The sequence below is a fragment of the Saccostrea echinata genome, unplaced genomic scaffold (genome assembly GCF_033153115.1).
Source record: "Saccostrea echinata isolate AGI-Se365-2 ecotype Australia unplaced genomic scaffold, CSIRO_AGI_Sech_v1 ptg000029l, whole genome shotgun sequence".
In the NCBI taxonomy this organism is placed as follows: Eukaryota; Metazoa; Mollusca; class Bivalvia; order Ostreida; family Ostreidae; genus Saccostrea; species Saccostrea echinata.
The window spans coordinates 38,603,434-38,625,024 of record NW_026889778.1 but is presented as its reverse complement, the minus strand read 5'-3'; the positions used below and the strand labels follow the sequence as shown (position 1 = coordinate 38,625,024).

Here is a 21,591-nt window from a genome sequence, read left to right as displayed (position 1 = left end):
ATTTACAATTAAACAAAATAGGTTCGCATGTTTTTGTTGAATGTCTCATTCGAATGACCATTAAAACACAAATGAAGTTATTTTACATTGGTATTTAAAAGCATATAAAGTATTGTGGCGAAATTGAAGTTCGTAGTTCGAGGTCATTTTTACAAAAACTGTGAAATTGGGAAGGCTAGGGGCTAAGTCATTGATTAATTACTAGTCATTTGCAAAAGAAAAGAGGGTAAACCTTTCCCGGTTCCAATGCCTAAGAGGAAGAAATACAGTCCAGTCCCTGGAATAAATTGGCTTTTTTTCTTACTGAAATGTGGAGAAACAGTAGTGGTCGGTATATCTATACACAATCCAGCCCTGAATTTATTAAAATGCATCTAGGTCTTAATGTTGGGTCTTGAGTTATCTTATTTATAATATGCGATCGATATATACTGGGCTGCACATGTACAACTAGTAGAATGGACGCGTCCAGCTACATGTATGTTCATCATGTCTAGTCATAGCAAATATTAGAAATACAGCATTCACAATCATTACGCTTTGAATATATCGCTTTTTTAGTTTGTTAATTTTGTTTGTTTAGTTTGTTAATTTTCAACAGATTATCCAATTCTGTACATAACACACGGATTAAAGTTTGAATTGTTAGCTGTGTTGTTGGAAACTGGGCAACCACTCTCAGATTTTCGGTTTCTAGGATGTGGAATTTATCTGATTGAGTTTCTTGATCTTTATTGAAATCTTAGCCCTATGACGTGTATCTATTTTACACTCTTCCAGGGTGTTGTCCAGGTCCAATCCTCTCCTAATTTTCCCAGTGCTTTAAACATACTCAGATACAACTCAGAAAAAAAGCAGTTGGCAAAATTAGAATCGTAAAAACGTATTCTCATACTTCTTTGATGATATTGACATTTAATTTTTTTTTCTCCCCGTTTTTGGAAATAAAAGCACAAGATAAAAAGCCAGGTTTCCCGACTTGGAATTCTAATGAAAATGAAAAAGATGAAGATAACGAACAGTAATTGATCTAAAAATAATTGTGAACAGGGCATTAAACACAGACCCCCGGAAATTCCAGAGGTGTGATAAGATTCCCAGGAAACGTATGCATCCCCTGTTGACCGGTCACACCCGCTGTAAGCCCTATGTTTTGACCAAGCAGACATAACACATTGTATTCAAATTTATCATAAAAACAAAGGTCTATCAACAATATTTGTTAAAACCTATGGTAATCGTGACATCATTAGTTTCCATATAGTTTCCTTTTATGGAAACCACTTTATGGTTTCCACATCACATAGATTCCCGACTAGGAATCAATAGACCTGGTATTTCCCAAAAGTGAAATACTGTAATTTGTTTATTATTTACTGAATAAAAGTATTTTTCTGTCACAGTTTGAAAGGATACCAAAGTGATATTCTGTCGCAGTGTGAAAGAATATCAAAAATTCTGCAGAACTCTCGATTTTCCTTCCCTTCAAAAGAACTTTTAAAAAATTTCCTGGCCTTTATAAGATAAATGGAGTAAATAAATTATGTTGAAATCCATGTTTACAATGTTTTCAGATTTCACAATCGCTAAGCTTTGACGTCTCAAACGTTCAAATATGACGTCACATCCTAAAACACGGTGTAATTAAAAGACCGAGGCAAAGTAAAAATTAAAGAAAAGGTATTAAACAGAAAATTCAATATTTTGTGGTTGGATATGGAATTTATTGCATATCCAACGACAAAACGTTGCATATCTCTATAACTTTGTGTTTCAGGAAATCTGTGTCAAACTACTTAAAAATAAAGGAACAAATAATCTTTTCATTCAACTCGAGACACAGTGTTGTTTACAATATTTGACCTTCATATGATATTTCACTCATACTTTTTAGAGAAAATCGTTGTCAACCATTGAATAAAATAACGAACAATTTTTTAAATACTATTTTAATAAAATAAAAACACACAAATGATTTTTTCAAATATATAAATAAGTGAAAGAGAAAAAATAAAATACATCATTCTTTTCATATTCTTTGGATAACACAGTCAGTTTCAGTAAGTGCATGTAAAATTTACTCGTACATAATTCACAACAAATACAAACTTTCTATGCAAGGGTAAGATCTATTATTTGAAAATTAGCGTAGTATCCTATAAGGGATTTTCATTGTTTAACGTACAATGTAAATTATTTTTACAAGAACGGAATGACAAAAACCATTGAAGAGAATAAAGCAAGCTGAACTATTATGCTATGCAGGTTTTAAAGAGTAGTTCCTTACATACCATAACAGTTAAATATTTATCTACAAATATACTTGTTCATATTATGAAACTTGATTAACTACCAGTTTGTACAGGATTTGGAAGGTACATGCATGTCCCTCACCTGAGCGATTGGCTAGGGAAAAGCACAAATCAGTTTAGTATTGAAAAGTTTATGGGGGGGGGGGGAGACTTCAATTTTACACTACCTGAGAATGCCTCCATATCAATAAAGGAAATGGCTTTGCTGTTCTTGAGAAGATTAAAAAAAATCTTATATATTCCTTTGTAAAAAACTAATCCCCCATTGTGGGGGGTCATGATTTATACAAACTTGAATCTACATACATGAGGATGCTACCATATCAATATGACTAAACATAGATTTTCTGTTCTTGTGAAAAAGTTTATTCCTATATATTCCTATGTAAAACTTTGAACCCCCATTGTCATAATTGTGGCCCCATCCTACCCCCGGGGGTCATCATTTAAAAAAAAATTGAATCTACATTACCTGAGGATGCTTCCATATCAATATCACTTATCATGGCATTGCTATTCTTGAGAAGATGATTTTTTTAAAGATTTTTTTTCCTTATATATATTCCTATGTAAAATTTTGATTCTCCATTGAGGCCCCACCCTACCCTTAGGGGTCATCATTTGAAAAAACTTGAATCTATACTACCTGAGGATGTCAGACGATGGAAAAAATGTGATCAGAAAAGCTCACTTGCTCTTTCAGCTCAGGTGAGCTAAAAATAGTGTGACTTTTTTGTCTACCAACGTGACGGATGTAATATTTTAAAGAAGTTTCTCATGAATCCAGTAATTAATAAATTGAGCTTTAAGGAGGCATTGCTTATTATGTATATTTTAGTAAACACCTATTTTTCTAAATAGCTTTTGATTATGATCATTTATCGTCATTTAATAAATTAAACAGTATGTATTTTAAAGAAGACATTCTTTGTTACTAGACATTTGGTGTTTTAAAATGTTACTTAAGGGCAGGCCCATAACAGCCGAGGAGAATAAACAAGCAAAGTTTTTTTGCAATGTATTTTCTAAAACAAATGATTATAATTCATTACAGGTAAAATTCATCTACAAGTACTCATACATTTATACATTATGAAAAGTAGTATTAATGCCAGTGGAAGCATCGTGATCAGGTCTATAAAATATGAAAGGTATGATACTATTTTGGATACCATGATTCTACTAAGAATTGAATCTCTATAGAGGTATTCCCTTTTGTCCCAAAATGAAACGGTCATTTTATGTGATGTATAAACTTTAATTCGCAAGACAGGACGAGAGTGCAAAAGAGAACGTGGGAAAGGAAAGTAATATTTATGGAAGTTTATATCGATACTTGCTGTTTTTGTTTCTTTGTCTATCAAAAGAGCACAATGAAAAATACCATTAAGATTAAAACCGGTTATTTCAGGATCAGTTACATTCTTGTCCATAGATAAACACTTAGAGAAGTAGCCATAAAATAGTACAAAATATAGCTCAACATGCAGGTATCATCAGACAAAAATAACACTTCTTCTGAGTTAGTTGTACTCCCAAAATATATATCAAACCAATGCTCTGCAGTAAGAAAATATGGTGAAATTGAAATAGTGAATGTTATTACACATTTCCTTTCGCAATCGTGAATTTCTATATCCTGCATGAAATTTGAGCTCACAACATCAACTTCGTTTGGACTGAAGTAATTACGCGCAGTTTTATTGTTGTTGGATAAATACACATTGGAAAACATTGACTGTGCATTAAATGCTATTCTGTCAGAGAGGGATTTTACTGATATCCTAGCAAAGGACTTTTCACAGAACTGGAAGTACACGAATAGAGTCGGGTATTTTTCATGTATATGATATGTATCCAAAATTTCTTTATTTTCTCTATTAGCTATTTTTATGATTCTTCTTCTATTATCTTTCAGAATTCGATATTTCATCACAATTTTTGACTGTGATGTAGCACTTATGCTAGCAATTTTCTCATTTAAAGTATTAAAGAGTTCTAAACTTTCTTTACTTTTTGATCGAATTAAGTTCCATTCAAATTTCTCTGTAGTTTCGTTAATATAAATTGAACCTAGTGAAAACCCTATCCTGAAAAGAGATGTCCCTCTGATTTCTTCAGCAAAATCTGTTAAATGAATCTGAAAATCCATAACAGCATACCAATCCGAAAAATTAAAAGTTTCATTTAGAAAAACACCATTTTCCACAAAGGGGTTACTTGGATTTCCACAGGTCTGTTCGGTGTGCTCTAATAATAAACTGGATGCAACTCTTCCACCTTTAGCTCGACAAAATGAGGAATGGCTTGAGTTATCGGAAAACGTCAGAACAGCTTCTAAAACATACAAACACAAAATTAATCAAATCAGATGGTACATCTATATAATTAAATGATACATGCATATGGAGTTTTTGGAAACCGATACCTATTTCACGTTTATTAGTCCCCTACCGATGAAACCGGAGGGGACTATAGGTTTCCTCTGAGTCTGTCCGTCGTCTGTCTGTCTGTTTAGCTGTCTGTCAGTCTGTCCCACTTGGTTTTCCGCATTTTTTTCCTAAACGCTTGCAGATATTGAGCTGATTTTTGGTATGTGAGTGTATCTTGATGAGTTACAGATCAAGTTTGCATTTCGTTCCGCTTCATTGATTTTTGACGGAATTACGGCCTTTTCAACTTTTAAGGGTTTTCCGCAATTTTCTTCTAAACGATTTCAGATATTGAGCTTTCCCTCCCTGTGGGTATGTATGTGTGTGTTTTTCAATTTCTCTTTCCTTTCCAAAGTAAATATTCGTCAAAACAAAATACTGACGACAATATATGCCGACCTTGACTGTACATATTGTCGCCGACGACAATATGTGCTGGAGCTTGACTTTGTCGTCCATTATGCAGGAGGAAGATAAGGCTCATCTCGGTACATATTTTCGCCTTCGACAATATGTACCGATGGACGACAATATGTGTAAGGAGGGTAGGTAAATATTGTCGCCTACGACAATATGTACCGTCCCAGAGACCTTAAAAACCGAGGCCTAATGTCACGGTCAGCGTTGGCATGATAAAGAACCCTCACAACTCAATGGCCCTGAGTACCGAGTATAGGTCCAGATTTGAAGCAGATTTGGTGACGTCTCTATAAAAGTGAAAAATTATCGAATGGGATGTAAAACAACAACAATCAATCAATACACAACTCGCTGTATTTATACTGGTGAATGAAATAACATCTGAAAAAAAGTAGTAAACTAAAATGACGGGGTATTTTTCATTGGTGAAGAAGTAATATTGCTTTTCTCAAATAACTTATCTAAAATTTACTTGAAAAAGTTAGCATGTTTTAAGCTAATATGCACCTGTAGTTTTTGAATTCCATTTTATTATTTTAAAGGACAGAATTAATCAAATTTGAATTAAGAGCTTTATTTCATACTCGAATAGTAATAAATACTCCACATTAACTTTATTCATATTAAAAGATAAGCGTTTTTTTATCTGGTATTAAAATTTAAATATTCTTACCATCACATTGTTTAACTTCACAATATGATAGACTCCACCATATGTCGAACTCTCTAATGGTGAACAATATCGCCGCAATACATGTCAGTGATATAAGGAAAACACAAGTACATTTAATAAGGAATGATATTACTTCTACAATAAAAATAGAAAAGAATGCAATTGATTTTTAACTTCAAATACTATATAAATTATTTTTATTTCAAGGAAAACAGAGTATTGAAACAAAGCTGCAAAAACAGAAAAAAAAACCATTAATTTTTGACCCTAAAAATTATTTATTTACCAATTTCCTAATGAATTTCATTACATACTTTCACGTTTCCTTGGCATCTTTTTTAATCTCACAACAGGGACTCCTACAATATTTGAGTCGAGTTACATCAAAAGCCATATCAAGGAAAAGACAGTGAGCAAAAAAAATATTTCACTTATGTAATAAATAATTCTACAAATGTTATATAATCTGGTGTGAGAACAAATTATCTGATTATAAACAGGAATATTCTATAAACTAAAGAAAGTTCTAAAATAAAAAAATGTTACAGAATTTTCATATTTACGTCTGTTCCAAAAAAAAAAATTTCAGCTGTTATAAAATCTTATGTTATGAAATAACTTTATAATTTGTATTTTTTACTTTCTTCTTTGAATTTTTCAGGTCATTCATTTTATATAAAATATTACTCTTTTATATCAATTTCTTTTAAATTGTTTTATTTGTATTACCTCTGTCGTTCTCTCCTGCTGGTGTTATTTCAAACAAGGAATGTTCGTCCATCTCTAAATATGGATCTTTCATTTTTTCAATTCTTTTTTTCAGCATGCTGCATTCATCTTTAAGCAATAAGAGGTCAATGTCAATATCTGATTTTTCTTCAGGAAAAGATCCCTTTCCAAAATTTTCCAACTTCTCTGATATTGTCTTTTCCAGGGACAAAAAGGACAATTTGCTTTCCTTAAGTAGTTCTTCTGATATAGAGCAACATGCCTGTGCGTTTTGAATAAAGTTCTTTAAGAATGACTTCTTTTTTTCGAATTTATCGGTGTAGACTTTGATAATTTGTGTGCTTCTTTGGCACAGATCTTCAACTTCCTGATTTAGATAATCAATCCCACTCTGTTTTTCATTTTGAATTGTCTCTTTTCCCATACGATCATTTTGCATGATTTTCTCATTTTCCTTCTTGATATATGATAAGACGCCTTTTGCTGTTTCAATCTTCTTCTTAGCTAAGGATAACCGAGCAAGAAGGGTTTCTTTCTCTTTGTTATAAAATAAATCTATTTCTTCCCAGTCATGATTTTTGTGACCTTTCGTTGTACAATTGGCGCAAATTGGTTTACGACAGTCATTGTTTTTACAATAAAATTTCAATGCATTTTTTTCATGAAATGGTAGATTGCATATATTTTCTGCATGCTTTTCTAGAGAGTCGAGAGATGAATCAGAGGATTCATTACTTTCTTTATAGACGTCTTTCATTTGGTGATTCTTGCAATCATTTAATTTACGAACCTTGAAACAGCCTTTGCAGACTTGTATATTGCATGATGTACATTCAAATCTTGCACTTTCTAACCTTTTGCAAATATGACAGGATGTTGCTGCAATTCTATTTATGATTTCCCTTAAACTTCGCTTTGTGATATCTTTTGGAAAATAGTCAATTCCCTTTTCTTTTAATTTATAACTTCGTTTACACATGGAACATATAAGTTTACCACCTTTAATGCCTTTTTTGAGACATTCAGTACAGAAAGAATGCTGACATGGAAGGAGCCGTGGTACATGCTTTTCTTCATCATATTCCTCAGTACAGATAGGACATTCACAGAACTCATCCTTAAGGTCACACAGTATTTTTCCACCTGTAGCCATATGCATTGATTAAGGAATCTAAAGATAAATGATAATGGGATAATTTATGATAATGCTTTGAAAGATATAAATGAATAAGTTATCTAACGTGTGGATTTTTTGTGGTGGTTGTTGTTGTTTTTTTTATTTTTTTCATTATTTTATTTTATTTCAGTCGACATCAACATTCATTTTTCATATACCTAATCCATATGAACAATGAAATGAAGATCAAATAAGTACTTCTTATCGTCAATCATGAAACTATGCGGCTTTTCTTTAATTACAAAGCCCCCAAAAAATCAATAAATTAATATCCGTAGTAAAAGTTATACAATTATAGCCTTTTGTTGAGGTCAGTCCCTAGATATAAAGACCTTAGAGAAAGCATATCGACCGAGCACGAAGTGCGAAGTCTATATGCTTTCACTAAGGTCTATATATCTAGGGATTGTACCGAATCAAAAGGCTACAATTCTTTTATTATTTTTTAGTTAATAAGAAATGTCTTAAAATATATGTTTGTTATACTCAATACTTTCTCATGTAAGGCATTGTTATGCTATTCGCATTTTGACGTCACAGTAATAAATAGCAGCTGCAGTATCTGTTTTTAGAAACATCCAGTTTATAAAGACTATTGTTGCTTCACAGAAAAAACGTTTCCAATTTCAGAAACAGCAGGTTTATAATTATTTTTAGAAGCTTAAAATAGAAACACCCAGTTTATTAGACTTTTTATTCTTGATCATGTGATCTAATTTGAGTCAATCAGATAGCTGGTAACAATAAAGAAAATTGATAAAGGTAAATATTGGTTGCAGTAGCCTATTGGCAGGGTGCTTGTTTCGGGACTGGGAGGTTTCTGGTTCGATCCTCGTTCCCGGCGCAGTATCAAACCTACAATGTTAAGGACCCTCTCTGCACCTGTGCAAAATGTTTTCTGGACATTTAGAAAAATATATATCATATACATGTGTAAATATTGAGCTTATTGAGCTTTAGTTTTCAATATATGGTAAATGGCATTTACCCTTAGGAAAAATGCTAAAAGACAACTAAGTATCAAAGACTGATTGATTGATTGTCTACTGTTTAATGCCGAGTCGGCAATGTTTCAGCCATATTTTGGCGTAAAGTATCAAAGAAGAGAAATCTATGTTGTTTATTTCACTGAAGAAATGACATGTAACTGAAATGTTTAGTTAGTCTATCTTGGCTTTTAAAATGTTTAAAATGCTTAAATTGATTACAAATTGAATAATACACTGTAAATTTCAATGTATTTGAATTTACATCAAAGGAAAGATCACTCTAGCTACGTAAAATTCCACAGAATCAGAGCTCTTTTGTGTGCAGTGTAGGGGCGGGAGGGGGGTCTTAACATATATGTAGTGACTGTTCATTTGCGAAGCACCCGAGACTGGAATTTGAAAGGTCACTCGGAAGAGTCCTTAAAAAAACGGGGTCCCATGTTATGTAGACGCTGGCAAATGACAACCCCTCACTATATTATACTTAATGACCATGAGTGCAGAGTAAAGGACCAAATTTCATGCCTTACACCAGTATATTGTGACGTCTGATATGAGTGATAAATTCTTGCAAGGAATGTAAAAACAACAAGCAAGCAATCAATTATACCTGGACATGTAGTTAGTATATTAAGAATTATCCTACACATGTTTCATACTTTATTAGATTTCAATCTAAATAATTACGCAGTTTTGTAGATATTTTTTTATCTTGATGCATCAAACCTTTCTTTTTATAGAACACGCCTCACTTTTGTAGTCCCTTAATTTTTCAAAAAGATCGATTTCTCTTTTAGTTGACATGCAATCTCATGAGGAAACTGAAGATATCATTTTCGATACTACGCGACAATTTACGCTTATAACACTCACAGAACTATTTTTGAAAAATCCTACAGCAATCTAAATGTGGGGGCAGCAATATTTGTAGTGAGGGTAGGGAGGCAAATCGTGTCCCCGGCGAAAATATATACAGAAAGTCAATATCTACCGTTACAGGGTCCAATACGCTCGATTGTATAGAAGAGCTAAGTATTTTTTAATGTTCCCTTAAATGCAGGAATTCTCACAGGTGGCTTGGAAATCTTAATGAAACTTTAAATTTTCCGTAATTATAACCACGAAGTGTTGTGCATGCAACATTGAAAATGAAAGCTCTTGAAATAGAAACGGGAGAAGGACAGTTTAGCGTCATTTCCGCTTTTCTTACATTAGCAAGGTTTCTGTAAAACTGCATTTTTAGTAGTTCTTTTGATAAAAGTACATGAACAGAAAGCAGAAAATTTTCATATTTGTTTCAAATATTTAAAGATGAAAATTCATTACGTTACCAAAATTGTGTTTTCAAAAAAAATTATCCATCTTAGTCAAACTATTTAGGAGATTAAGTCTGGGGGAAAATAACTACAAGCACAATCAATTTCCATGCCTAAGAACAGCTCTTACGTATAACATAATTCGGCCGATGCATAGTGTTACTTTTTCTGTTTTTTTAATAATTATTTATGAAATAAGGTTTCTAAAGAAAGAAAGAAATAAACTAGTCCAATCACTTAACAATGAATCTTTAAAGAAATGTTTTGTTAGATTAAGTCGATCTTATTCTATATAAACGTTATAGCCAGAAATAAATTGATTTAGAGTTCTACGTTTTACTTCTTCCTTCAAAGTTGGAAAATTATGTGAGATTCACGGTATATTTACCTTCCCTGCCATCGAGTTATCCAGTGAGGAATAAATGCTATTTTTGCACTGAAGATTCCGTTTACTTAAAGATTGGTGTAAACCTTTTGTTAGTCCTTATCGACCATACTTGACAGCCAATGTATATTTAAATCTTATCAATGACTCTTTGTATTTATGCAGCAATCCAATGAATCACTTCATGTTCTTAAGGACGGTTTATTTGAAAAATAATCGACATTATTGATTGATTACAGCGTTATATTTGCATACTCTCTGCATTGTGGCAACACACTTTGAAAAAATTACGCACTTTGAAAATATTTTTCAAAGTGCGTTAAAACTGGGACAAAATCAACGCACGTTGAAAAAAAAAATCAAAGTGCGTTAAATCTCACAAGATGAAACACTTCCTTTAAGTTTGGCTTAATGGTGGCTTATAGGTCCTTAATGATGGTTTAATGGTTGTCTTTAAGTCACCATTAAGCACCTTTAAGCTACATTTAAGTAATAAATACACCACCATTAAGTTACCATTAAGCCATCTCAAAGTCCTTAATGGATGCTTAAAGGTAGCTTAATGGTGGCTTATAGGTGCTTAATGGTAGCTTCTAGACAATCATTAAGTCACCATTAAGCCACCATTAAGCCAGACTTATAGGTGCTTAATGTCCAAACTCCATTAAGCTACCATTAAACCACCTTTAAGCCACCATTAAGTCACCATTACGCAGTCGATAAAACTGCTTTTACGGGTTAAATATTATTTCTATAATGATTTCTTCACAAAAATTATAAATATCGAGTTTATACATTTGTTAATTCAGAAAAAATAATGTAAAAGAAAGAAAATTTTAAAAGAAATAAATAAATGGAAAAAAAAAAAGAAAGCATTCCCAACAGGTTTGGATCCCACGACCTTTAGATTGGAGAGCGAACGCTTTAACTACTGAGCTATCAAGGCTGTTGAAATTGGAATGAAATATAAAACCTTTATTTTTAACAAAACTTGTTTGGAATGGTTACAGGTACCTGTATATGTATTTTCTTCTGATGTTTATATTTATTAATCAACAATACGAATAATTATTTTAAAAAAGAAATTTTGATACAGTTTTATATTACGTTAATATTTCTTACCCGTGGACCGGAGTTCGGTGTGATGGTGTGAAACAACTTTTTGATTTTAAGTAACTGAATTCCTCGTCCTGTTATTCGCAGATTTATAAGCATGAAAAGATTGAAATTCAACAGATATAACAAATTTTTTTATTAAAAAGGAATATATCATCGAAAGAGAACGATTGGGGAAAAAACAGACTATAGTTCTTATAAATATGCTGCGGATATTTACGATTTTTGACAATCTTTGCGTAACAATTAAGTTATAAAATATTTTTGTAACATATCATCTTCAGTTTTAATTCTTTTTATATCATTATGGGTATCAAAATAATTGTCTTTTTGTGTACAATTATAATTTCTAATTTGTTATATGCTTGCGTAAATTTTAAGTTTTGTAAAAAAAAAAATAAATAGATCATCAGAATCTGTCACTGTACGTTCCCGTGTATAGTTTCCTGTTAATTGACCGGGGACTGGTGGGGACACCTAATTAAGGTCTATTGTCTAACTAGTCGATATACTGTACACTGATTATTTTACCCCGCTTCTCAATGTGTATAAATCTGGTCGGATACCCTGTTTAATCTGATCGGCTGTTCTTCTGAAAATTGATTTTGAAATAACAAACATTGAAGACCGACTATATTTTGATTAGTTCTTACTTCTGCATTATTTTAAATAAATTCTTACTTCTGCATTATTTTAAATAAATTCTTACTTCTGCAGTATTTTAAAAGAAAGGAAAAAATAATGGCACTTAACCACGAATTAATTCAAATTATTCATGAATTAATTCAAAGATTGGCAATATAATCTATACCTATATATTTTTTTATATCTTAAACATTTCTCTACCCAAAGAACAATTAAGAGACTTAGAGATATTCCAGAAGAAAATGACTCTAATCACATTTCCTATGAATTCGGCAGTGGAACGTGGCTCTCCAAACACGAAAGAAAAATATGTGGGTTTTTTTAAATTAATATATATAATGTATTTATGGATAAAAATAATTTTAAAACAAGTATTCAAACAAACTGATTTTAGGGAGCGAAAATTTTAAGGCATTTGGTGAAGCTGTTCTCAGTTCCCGAGTTTATACGCATTGACAAAGATGTTAGAAATAGCGAGAAAAAATTATGAACTGAATAAGTATTTGCGTAAATGATACTGAAACAACTTCAAACTTAACAAGTTAGTTTAAAGACTTGATACTGGATGCGTTAAGGTGGTTTAATTAAGTTTGGACATTAAGTCACCATTAAGCTGCAGCTTAAAGGTGGCTTAATGGTAACTTAATGAAGTTTGGACATTAAGCACCTAGAAGCTGCAGCTTAATGGTGGCTTAATGGTGGCTTAAAGGAATTAACTTCTGTAAGCCACCATTAAGGTACCATTAAGCCACCATTAAGCGATTGCTTAAAGATGGTCTTTCGTCCTGTGTCTGGGACAAAATCAACGCTCTTTTAAATTTTTTTCAACGTGCCTTAAGAGTATACATCAACATTTTCACCATGGAGACACTTAAAGCACTTTGAAAAAATAAATAGAAAATAAAAATGCATAATTTTTAGTAATAGACAGCATTATTTTGTTATATTTCTTTCGAAAAACTGATGAATCGATCTACCCTCATCGAGAACGAGGAGAAAGCAGGTAGAAGGTCCCTCACCCAACTTTTTATTTTTCCTTCCCAAATATACGTAATATATGGAGATAACGAACATATGAAATATGAGATATGAGATAACGAACGAATATATGAATCTAAATAATTGATATGACATTGAAATACTTTCTCTCCATAAATTTGAGTTAAAGTAAAATAGATGTAAACATTCATGATCAGATAAGCCTTCCTGAAAAAAAATAAGGTACCCTATTAAAGAAGAGAGGCTCATATGGTCCATATCGCTGATCTAAGTATCACCGTGTTTTGGGGACTGTAGTGATAACTAAGATTTCTAAACCTGAAAAACAGGACAGGAGACAGTCTTAAAATTAAAGCTGTTTATTCGTGAATGTCCGTCGCAAAAGTGATCATTTACAATCATAATAAAAGATATAAAAACAATGATACTCTGTATAATTAAAATGAAAGTGTGAGATAATGCCACAAATAAGAACATGTGTTAATTAAACATCATCTCATGAACACACAATTCATTACAGGTATTATAACATGTCTACTGAATATCTTCATTATAAAAATAAATGAGTTAAAATAAAAATATATAATTAATATCAATTGGGAGAATTAGCTTGTAAAACATTTACTTGGCTATGAGAGGGGTATGAAAGGAATAGACCAAAAATAGAAAATTCACATGTTATTGTTTACAATGAGCCAACTTCCTGTGCAGAGATTCCGACTTCCGGTCATACAAAAGGGGGGGGTCCTAATGGACAAACATACAAAGAAACCCTAATCTACTAAATAAACACATTTACAGAAGAACCTAGTACATTTACCATATTCGGTCATTGAGTACAAGTACACATGTACTAAGCTTCATTCTACTAGTCTTGCACATGATTTTACAAACAATCTACACCTACAGCATGTATAATAGTTATGCATCATAAGAACATGTTTACTTACATAGATACTTTCAGCATTTTTCCTTTTTACAAACAATTTATAGAGTAGAACAGTAAAATCGACTGCGCGTTTACTTGTACAACAATGTTTTGAATACTAAATAGAAAACCAGTACAAAATAGATGCTAAATATCCGGAAAGTCCAAAACACTGTAAATTCGACAAAATGACTTCTTTCGAAAAACTCTATTATTCTAATACTAAAACTTCACTTTATAATTTGGTTTCCTGACACATACTTTCAAACATTAAATACAACATATGTTTAACTTCAGATTTGTGAAAAATAACATTTTGTAAATATGGGATTATTACTTACTACATGTATTTTATCAACATGAACTATTAAACAAAATATAAAAATGAAAATAAAGGAAAATACAAAGTACAAAGTAAATCTACATTACCTGAAAAACAGGACAGGAGACAGTCTTAAAATTAAAGCTGTTTATTCGTGAATGTCCGTCGCAAAAGTGATCGGACAAAAACCCGATAGCGTCCCCTGTCCAGGTGTTGAGTTATTCTTGCCACTAATTATTAAAAAAGGGCGTTAATCTAAAAGGACTCATACTCGACATCAAACGGAAGATTAACAATAGGGCATTACGGCAAAATAGAATTTAAGTAATTAAGAAAACAAAGTTCCATTTGCGGAAAACTAAGAAAAGCACAGATTTTACACGAAAGGATGACACTAATTGATTTCACAACTTTTCTCAAGAAAACTGACAAAGGGCATCAAGTTATTATTTCTTCTAAATCCAAAGCCATGAATTTTATTGCAGTAAATAAAAATACCAACTGGTAAATAAAAATTAATGAAATAAAAATAATTTGAAATTGATAATAAATTTATACTAAATTTATACTAAAAATAGAAAATATATCAGAGGGTCAATTTTACACTATGATATAAGCAACAAGAGACAACTGACTGTACTTTGGCCAAATTAGCTTTACAAAATCAAATATATATTAAATACAATACAAATCCCAAAACATAATTTAAAAAAAAAAAAATTTTTTAAAGAAATGAATAAATAAATACAAATTGTATAAAATGCATATTCAATTTTTTCATGCATCTTAATACTAACCAAATAAATGTAAAAAGGTCCTATATTGTGCGGAAATAAACAATTTTTATACATCTAAATACGTATCAAATAACAATAAAAATGTATATGTTGTGCGGGAAAATTAACATCTGAGAGGAACAAGATCTTAAAAACGTCTATATCTTATATCTTAGATCCTGAAGTGACATCATCACCAAAAAGTCAAATAATTATTATTTATCATACTTAAAATTTCCAAGAATATTGACCACGCCGTGGACATTTATTTCAAAGTGCGTTAATACTTTCAAATTAAACGCACTTTGAATAGAAATGTGGTTTTTTTTTTCAAAGTTTGTTAATTTGGTCCCAATTTAACGCACTTTGAAAAAAAATTTCGAAATGCGTAATTTTTCGAAGTGCATTGTAATACTGTATGAAGGACTTCTTCTGTGAACCTGTACTCACCGGTTGCATTCATATCCCTATAAATGCAGTGTCTTGATTGCACTTCGTTTTCTACACTTGCACAGATCTTGCTTCTCAAATTTATTATACCGTTAAGAAGTATATATAGAAAAATTGTGCAAAAGAAATAATTTGTACTTTTTAATGAAATCTTCCGGGAAAGAAAGGAATTCAAAATGTTAAGAATTACTGATCCATGTGTTTTAAAGTTTTTAAAACTAATTTTGATCGATGTATTTAATTGCACAAAAGATTTTTTCCAAATTAAACAGAGCTGCTATATCTTTATTTATCTGTGCATTTTTACACATATAGTTACAAACCCTAACAAAAACGTACTATATTAAAGGACTTATTGCATGTTTCTGAATTATTTGAAATTAAAAACGTAAAACGTTCCTTGTGGCCACAGTTTATAAATTTTGTGTTTTTACTGCGGATAAACCGCGGTAATTAATCAATTATTGACTCAAATGAAAACCCCTGATTCAAAAATCTAAGTTAATTAGATAGCGATCACGTGACCCTGTGACTTCAAAAGCGACAATGGCTGATCAGCTCCACAATAATCTTACGAAAACATACGCGATACAACCTGAATTTTCTGCGTTGTGGACGACCAAATCGCTTATTTTATCGATATGAAATTGAATATCCAACCTTATATGTTAGAATTGTCAGCAAGAAAAAATCTTAAAAATCTGTTAACATTGTAAAATAGCAGCGACGATCGCGAGGGAGACTCGGCGAAGACGAAGAAACTCGTCATCTGAATACGATTTGATTTGTCATCTTAAACATGTATTTACTTATTTGATTCACAAATTTAACATTATATATCTTTGTTGTTCTTCGTTTTTAATATAATATTAATTTATGCAAGTCTTCATATGTTTTTTAAAGGATGGCGATCATGAAAAATAATTTCCCGATTACGAAACATTGCCGTAATCAGAGCTACAGATTCTAAATGTTTGGAATAAAAAAACGAAAATATCTCATATAAGCCTTCTATCATAGAACAAGTTAATTTTTCTTTAGTAATTTAAAAAGCACGTTAGGAATTAATTCTTTCAGCATTTTTCGTAATTAAGCTGCATTTGTCGTTGATAACTCCGTAAATAGTGTGCATATTATCATCTCTCTATCTCTGAATTGTCGCCTATGATGTCAGAGCAGTATTTCGCCGATATCAGACTGAAATATGCATGTTGCCGTATTTGAATTTCAACTCCCAATACCTCTTAAAATATGCTTTTAACAGTGTTTTATTGTATTCAGTATTTTAATAAACAAGGTTGTAGATAATATTTTTCATAAAATTACGATTTTTGAAAGACCATGCGATAAGTCCTTTAACTATAGTTTAATATAGCTATCTATAGTTTACTATAGGATCAAAGGTTTTACTATAGTAAATCAAGTATTTTTACTATGGATTTCAAATTGTTATATTTTAAGTTCTCCAATTCATACATGCACATTTTTTTATATTAAATTGGTCCATATTTTACGTCATTGGTATTTAATTTTAGAGATTTTAAGTATTGAAATCACAAAAGATCTAAGGTAAGGTTTCAAAGTAAATCAAAGTATTAAAGTATTCACTATAGTTTACTATAGTAAACTATAGTTTACTGTAGTATTTTTTTTAGGAAAGAACGATAACTCTTCATGTGCGGGTGTTTAAAGTTCAAAGCGAAATTTCCGTATCTATTTCAAGAACGAGTTTAGATCTCAAAATGAATTTTATATTCTTAAAAAATATCCTTGAAAAAATAATGTTATTTTTCTTAAAGAGTTTCTATATACTTTGCTTGATGACGTCACAGCTGAGTAAAAACAAAAAAAATTACGAGAATGCTGAAGTTGACACGATTTAAGCCAGATAACTGGGTCTAAGAAGTATATGCCATATATACTGTATGTGATTTATTTAAATTAAGGTAGATTAATCAAGCCTCCTGACTAATGGTCATTAGTTTTTTTCCCAATGAGGACAAGCAGCGGTGCCTTTATCCAGGTCAGAACTTCCTCTGACATTCTTGACAACATTACAAAATGCAAATATAAGTAATGAACAGCGTTGTTTCAGTGAACATGGTGTTATGAACAACTTTAGCAAAACAGACATATTTACCATGACACCCTAACGGGCGTTATGCGATATGTCTGCAAAGCTAATGTTTTTCATAACACCATATTCACTGAAACAACGTTGCTCATTTCTTAAATGAACAGAATTATCTCTGCTGGCATATTCTTTAATTGTGTTTTGTTTGTTTGTATGTTGTTTAACGTCCCTCTCGAGAATTTTTCACTCATATGGAGACGCCATCATTTCCCGGTGGAGAGCTGCAAATTTTGACCTATACTCGGCACTTGCGGCCATTGAGCAGTGAGGGATCTTTTTCGTGCCAACACCTACTGCGACACGGGACCTCGGTTTATACGGTCTCATCCGAAGGACCGGTCTCCACGTCCCACAGTGGGATTCGAACCCGCGACGTAAGGATCAACTCCTTACTTCGCGACTCTAGAGCAGACGCTCTAACCACTACGCCACGCGGGCGACTATTTTTTAATTGATGTGCACTAGCACATCATGGAAAATCTGCCAATAAAACAACTGGTATTAATAACGCCATTTTCACTTAATATCGTGTTTTATTACTGTAGATCATCGAATCTCGACACCGTTTTTAGCGACACCTTTTTTTAATTCTACATATATTCTTTGCTAATAAAAATGTATGCAAGAGTAAAATTTTCGCGTGAAGACCGCCTCGTGCAGTTATGCGAAAATAAAGTTCTCGCGAATAAAAAGTTATTTATAGCATTTATTTTTGCATTCCATGATGTTGTCAAGAATGACAGAGGAAAGTCTCATTGATTATTTTAAAAAAAAATTAAAATAAATCAGCAGATTTACCTGACCAATACACGTACTTTAATTACATGTGCATTTTATACAATACTCAACATATTTCTTACCATCAAGTTTATGTGTCTGCTTTACCAACTTCTTGAACATTTTCATTTTCACTTGTCACATCTCATAAACAGTATGCAGGTATCGTTCGAATTATTTGACAGTGAAAGATAATTAAAAGGTTTTTATCACGTATCTAATTTTTTTTAAAAATGAAACTCTATTATATTCTTGAAACATATAATTATCAATTAATTATGAAATAACTTTGAAAACAGTCATAATTAGGCGATAAAACGCCCGTTATATAGAGTTATCGAAGTAAAAAATCTCCACTAGTTAGATGGGGGTCACGTTGTGCTGAAAGTCATAGGTGTCAATGGTCAATTAGAACTCGTAAAGCTTATCGTAAGAAAAATGTATCAAATAGATTTTGACGTTAGATAATATACATGTACACTACACAATAAGATCGGTGTAAATTTTGACATCGACGATATTCTTTTAGTTATAGACGGCCAATCTTTTATGTATGAACGTCTAGCCTTTTATGTATGAACGTCTAGTAGAGAGAAATAACCAAGAAAATATGCCGACAATAGGAGGGGACACCGAAGACGAAGCCGTTGACAACTCGGATTTTCCCACTAAATAGAACAAATAACTAAAGTTGGACTTCGTAAATATTTGTAAATATGAGATTTTTAAATTCAGCTTCTTCTTAATATTTTAATAAACTGTATTTAAATATCATATTTGTTCCAGGGAATATCATGTACTACAGTACTAGAAATGACATTTCTTCAAAACTGTTCAATGGCGCCGTACGCCATTACGAAGTTTACAACATTCCTACTACCCTGTACTAGATTCTGTGCGACTTTAAAAATGCGTGTTGGGTATTTTTAAAAAGGTACTGTGTCCTTAGAATATTTTATAGTACAGGAAAAAATTGTGATCGGGCATAAACGATTGTTCTGAATGGAGACAAAACCCTCGCGTTTGCAGAAAAAGGGGCCCCCTTTCACTTCTCGACCAAGCCCAGGAAATGTGAAAAAAAAGTCTTTTTAAAATCTTTCCTATGCGCATATATGCATCCTAAAGCCACAGATTATACCTTACTAGCTGTCAGTTATCCAATTATCTTTTATTTATTTACTAACAGGTTTAATAAACACAAGAAATGAGCCGTTTTGTATACACAATAAGTACTTTGCTTAACCAGGATTGACACCTATGACGTCAGAGCAATGGCGCATAGCATCGGCGATCAAAATATGCATGTTGAGAAATTCAAACTTTGAATCGCTGAAACATCAACAATATTAATTTTCTAGCGAAGATTTTTTAACATATGATTTTAATAACATGAAAACTTTGTCATATCAAAAAATTTTAGACGTGATAAAAACCCTTTGAAGCAAGTCCTTGTTACACAGGATAGGGATTAATGATTTCCACTCTCCTCTATCTATAGCTATCTTTTTTCCACTTCTCCCACGGTAAGTTTTTTTTTTTTAATTCTTGCTCGAAAGTTTTCCTCCAGGTTGTTTTTGGTCGGACTTTCCTCCTTTTCTCTTCTGGGGTCCATCCGAGTGCCACTCTTGTTATATCATCAATTTTGTTGGCTTTCTTAAGACGTGGCCAATTCATCTGTATTTTTTTCAGTAATGTCCTCATATCTGTTGTTTTTGTTATTTCATAGAGATTTTAGTTTGCTATTTTTGCTGGTCAGAATATCCTCAAGATCTTTCTGAGGCACCCACTATGGAGGCTTGATAGTTTGTATATGTGATGTTAATCATATTTGTAAGCAAATGAGTTTTATTTAGAGACATTCTTTTTATACAATTTTGATCATTGCTTAAAATATGTGTACATTATTAGAAGGAATGGGGTACATTTTTTCGCATATAGCAAAGAGTGATAAACAAGCTTAAAGTAAACAAGGAATGATCGGCATGGGATATCAATAGTCAGCATCATGAAATGTCTTGAAATAAGTTTGTGGACATATAAACTATTGTTAAATCACTGTTTTAATACATTTGACTTAAATTGCTATTTGTCCCATGAGTATATTTTTCCCACATTGTTTCTAAACTGAGTATGATTTGTAAAGAATAGCAATATTCAAATTTTTCTACTATTTTTTCATTAAACTAAAAATCTCTCCAGATTGATTAATTATAACTAGAAACTTTTTTACAGAAAAAAGGGGAAAACAAAACTTAAGTAATTTTGTTCAGTTCTACACCTAGTCATTTTATGTTCAGGAACATTTCGTTTTCCGCTAAACGCCAAACGAATTATGAGCCGTGTGCAAAATTAATCGATGCATTCTATATCTAGGAGAAAGTGTTATCGTATAGTGATGTTATATGATGCATCAAACATTTTTTTTAAATATCATCATTAGATTATCATTCAAAATACTTCTAATTTGAAATTGGTGATATTTGAAGCTTCCTATGAATGTAAATAAGCCAAAAGGCCACCATGCTAAAAATCGACAGAATAAGATAAGCCGCGCTTTCTGAATTCAGTGTAACGTATATATTGTTGTTGCTTTCCGAAACAACAATGAACAGAATAACCTTTACTCCAAGGGGAAGTGTACTTCCGAATGAAATTCTTACGCATATGAAGAAATACATATGTTTTATTCACCATGAAATATGGAGATAACGAATAGTACTCAAGCTCGAAGTCCATTAAATTAATACAAATCGGGAGCAGAGCAAACACAGACCTCGAAAAACATCAGAAGTGGGATCAGGTACCATGGAGGAATAAGTATTCCCTGTCGACCGGTCACACCCGCCGTGTGCTCATTGTCATGATCGGGAAAAACCGAAAAATCCATAGACATTTCATTGTGTAAATAATGACCTAACAATTAGTATGAAAAATGTCAGTCAGCATTTGACTTAATGATATGTTGTATTTACTGACAAGGTCCTTGTATCGACCATAAAACGAGACCATGT

The 21,591-nt window shown here is 32.0% G+C and overlaps 1 protein-coding gene across 1 annotated transcript; it reads right to left on the bottom strand.

Moving 5' to 3' along the window:
- Positions 1–3,636: 3,636 nt before the first annotated feature.
- LOC133195290 (E3 ubiquitin/ISG15 ligase TRIM25-like) lies at positions 3,637–7,719 on the bottom strand. Its single transcript, XM_061331140.1, has 5 exons — positions 6,567–7,719; positions 6,152–6,196; positions 5,838–5,972; positions 3,973–4,649; positions 3,637–3,669 (listed from the first exon to the last, which is right to left on the bottom strand). The coding sequence occupies exons 1-5, from the start codon at positions 7,717–7,719 to the stop codon at positions 3,637–3,639; spliced, it is 2,043 nt and encodes a 680-aa protein (XP_061187124.1).
- Between the last annotated feature and the right edge of the window lie 13,872 nt (positions 7,720–21,591).

Bases quoted from the DNA above. Each gene is read 5' to 3' on its own strand.
- LOC133195290 (XM_061331140.1), bottom strand. From the start codon at position 7,719: ATGGCTACAGGTGGAAAAATACTGTGTGACCTTAAGGATGAGTTCTGT. The intron at 4,650-5,837 runs GTAAGAATATTT...TGTATGTTTTAG, and splicing joins TGAAGTTAAACAATGTGATG to AAGCTGTTCTGACGTTTTCC. The intron at 3,670-3,972 runs GTGAGCTCAAAT...CTCTTTTGATAG, and splicing joins GTCCAAACGAAGTTGATGTT to ACAAAGAAACAAAAACAGCA.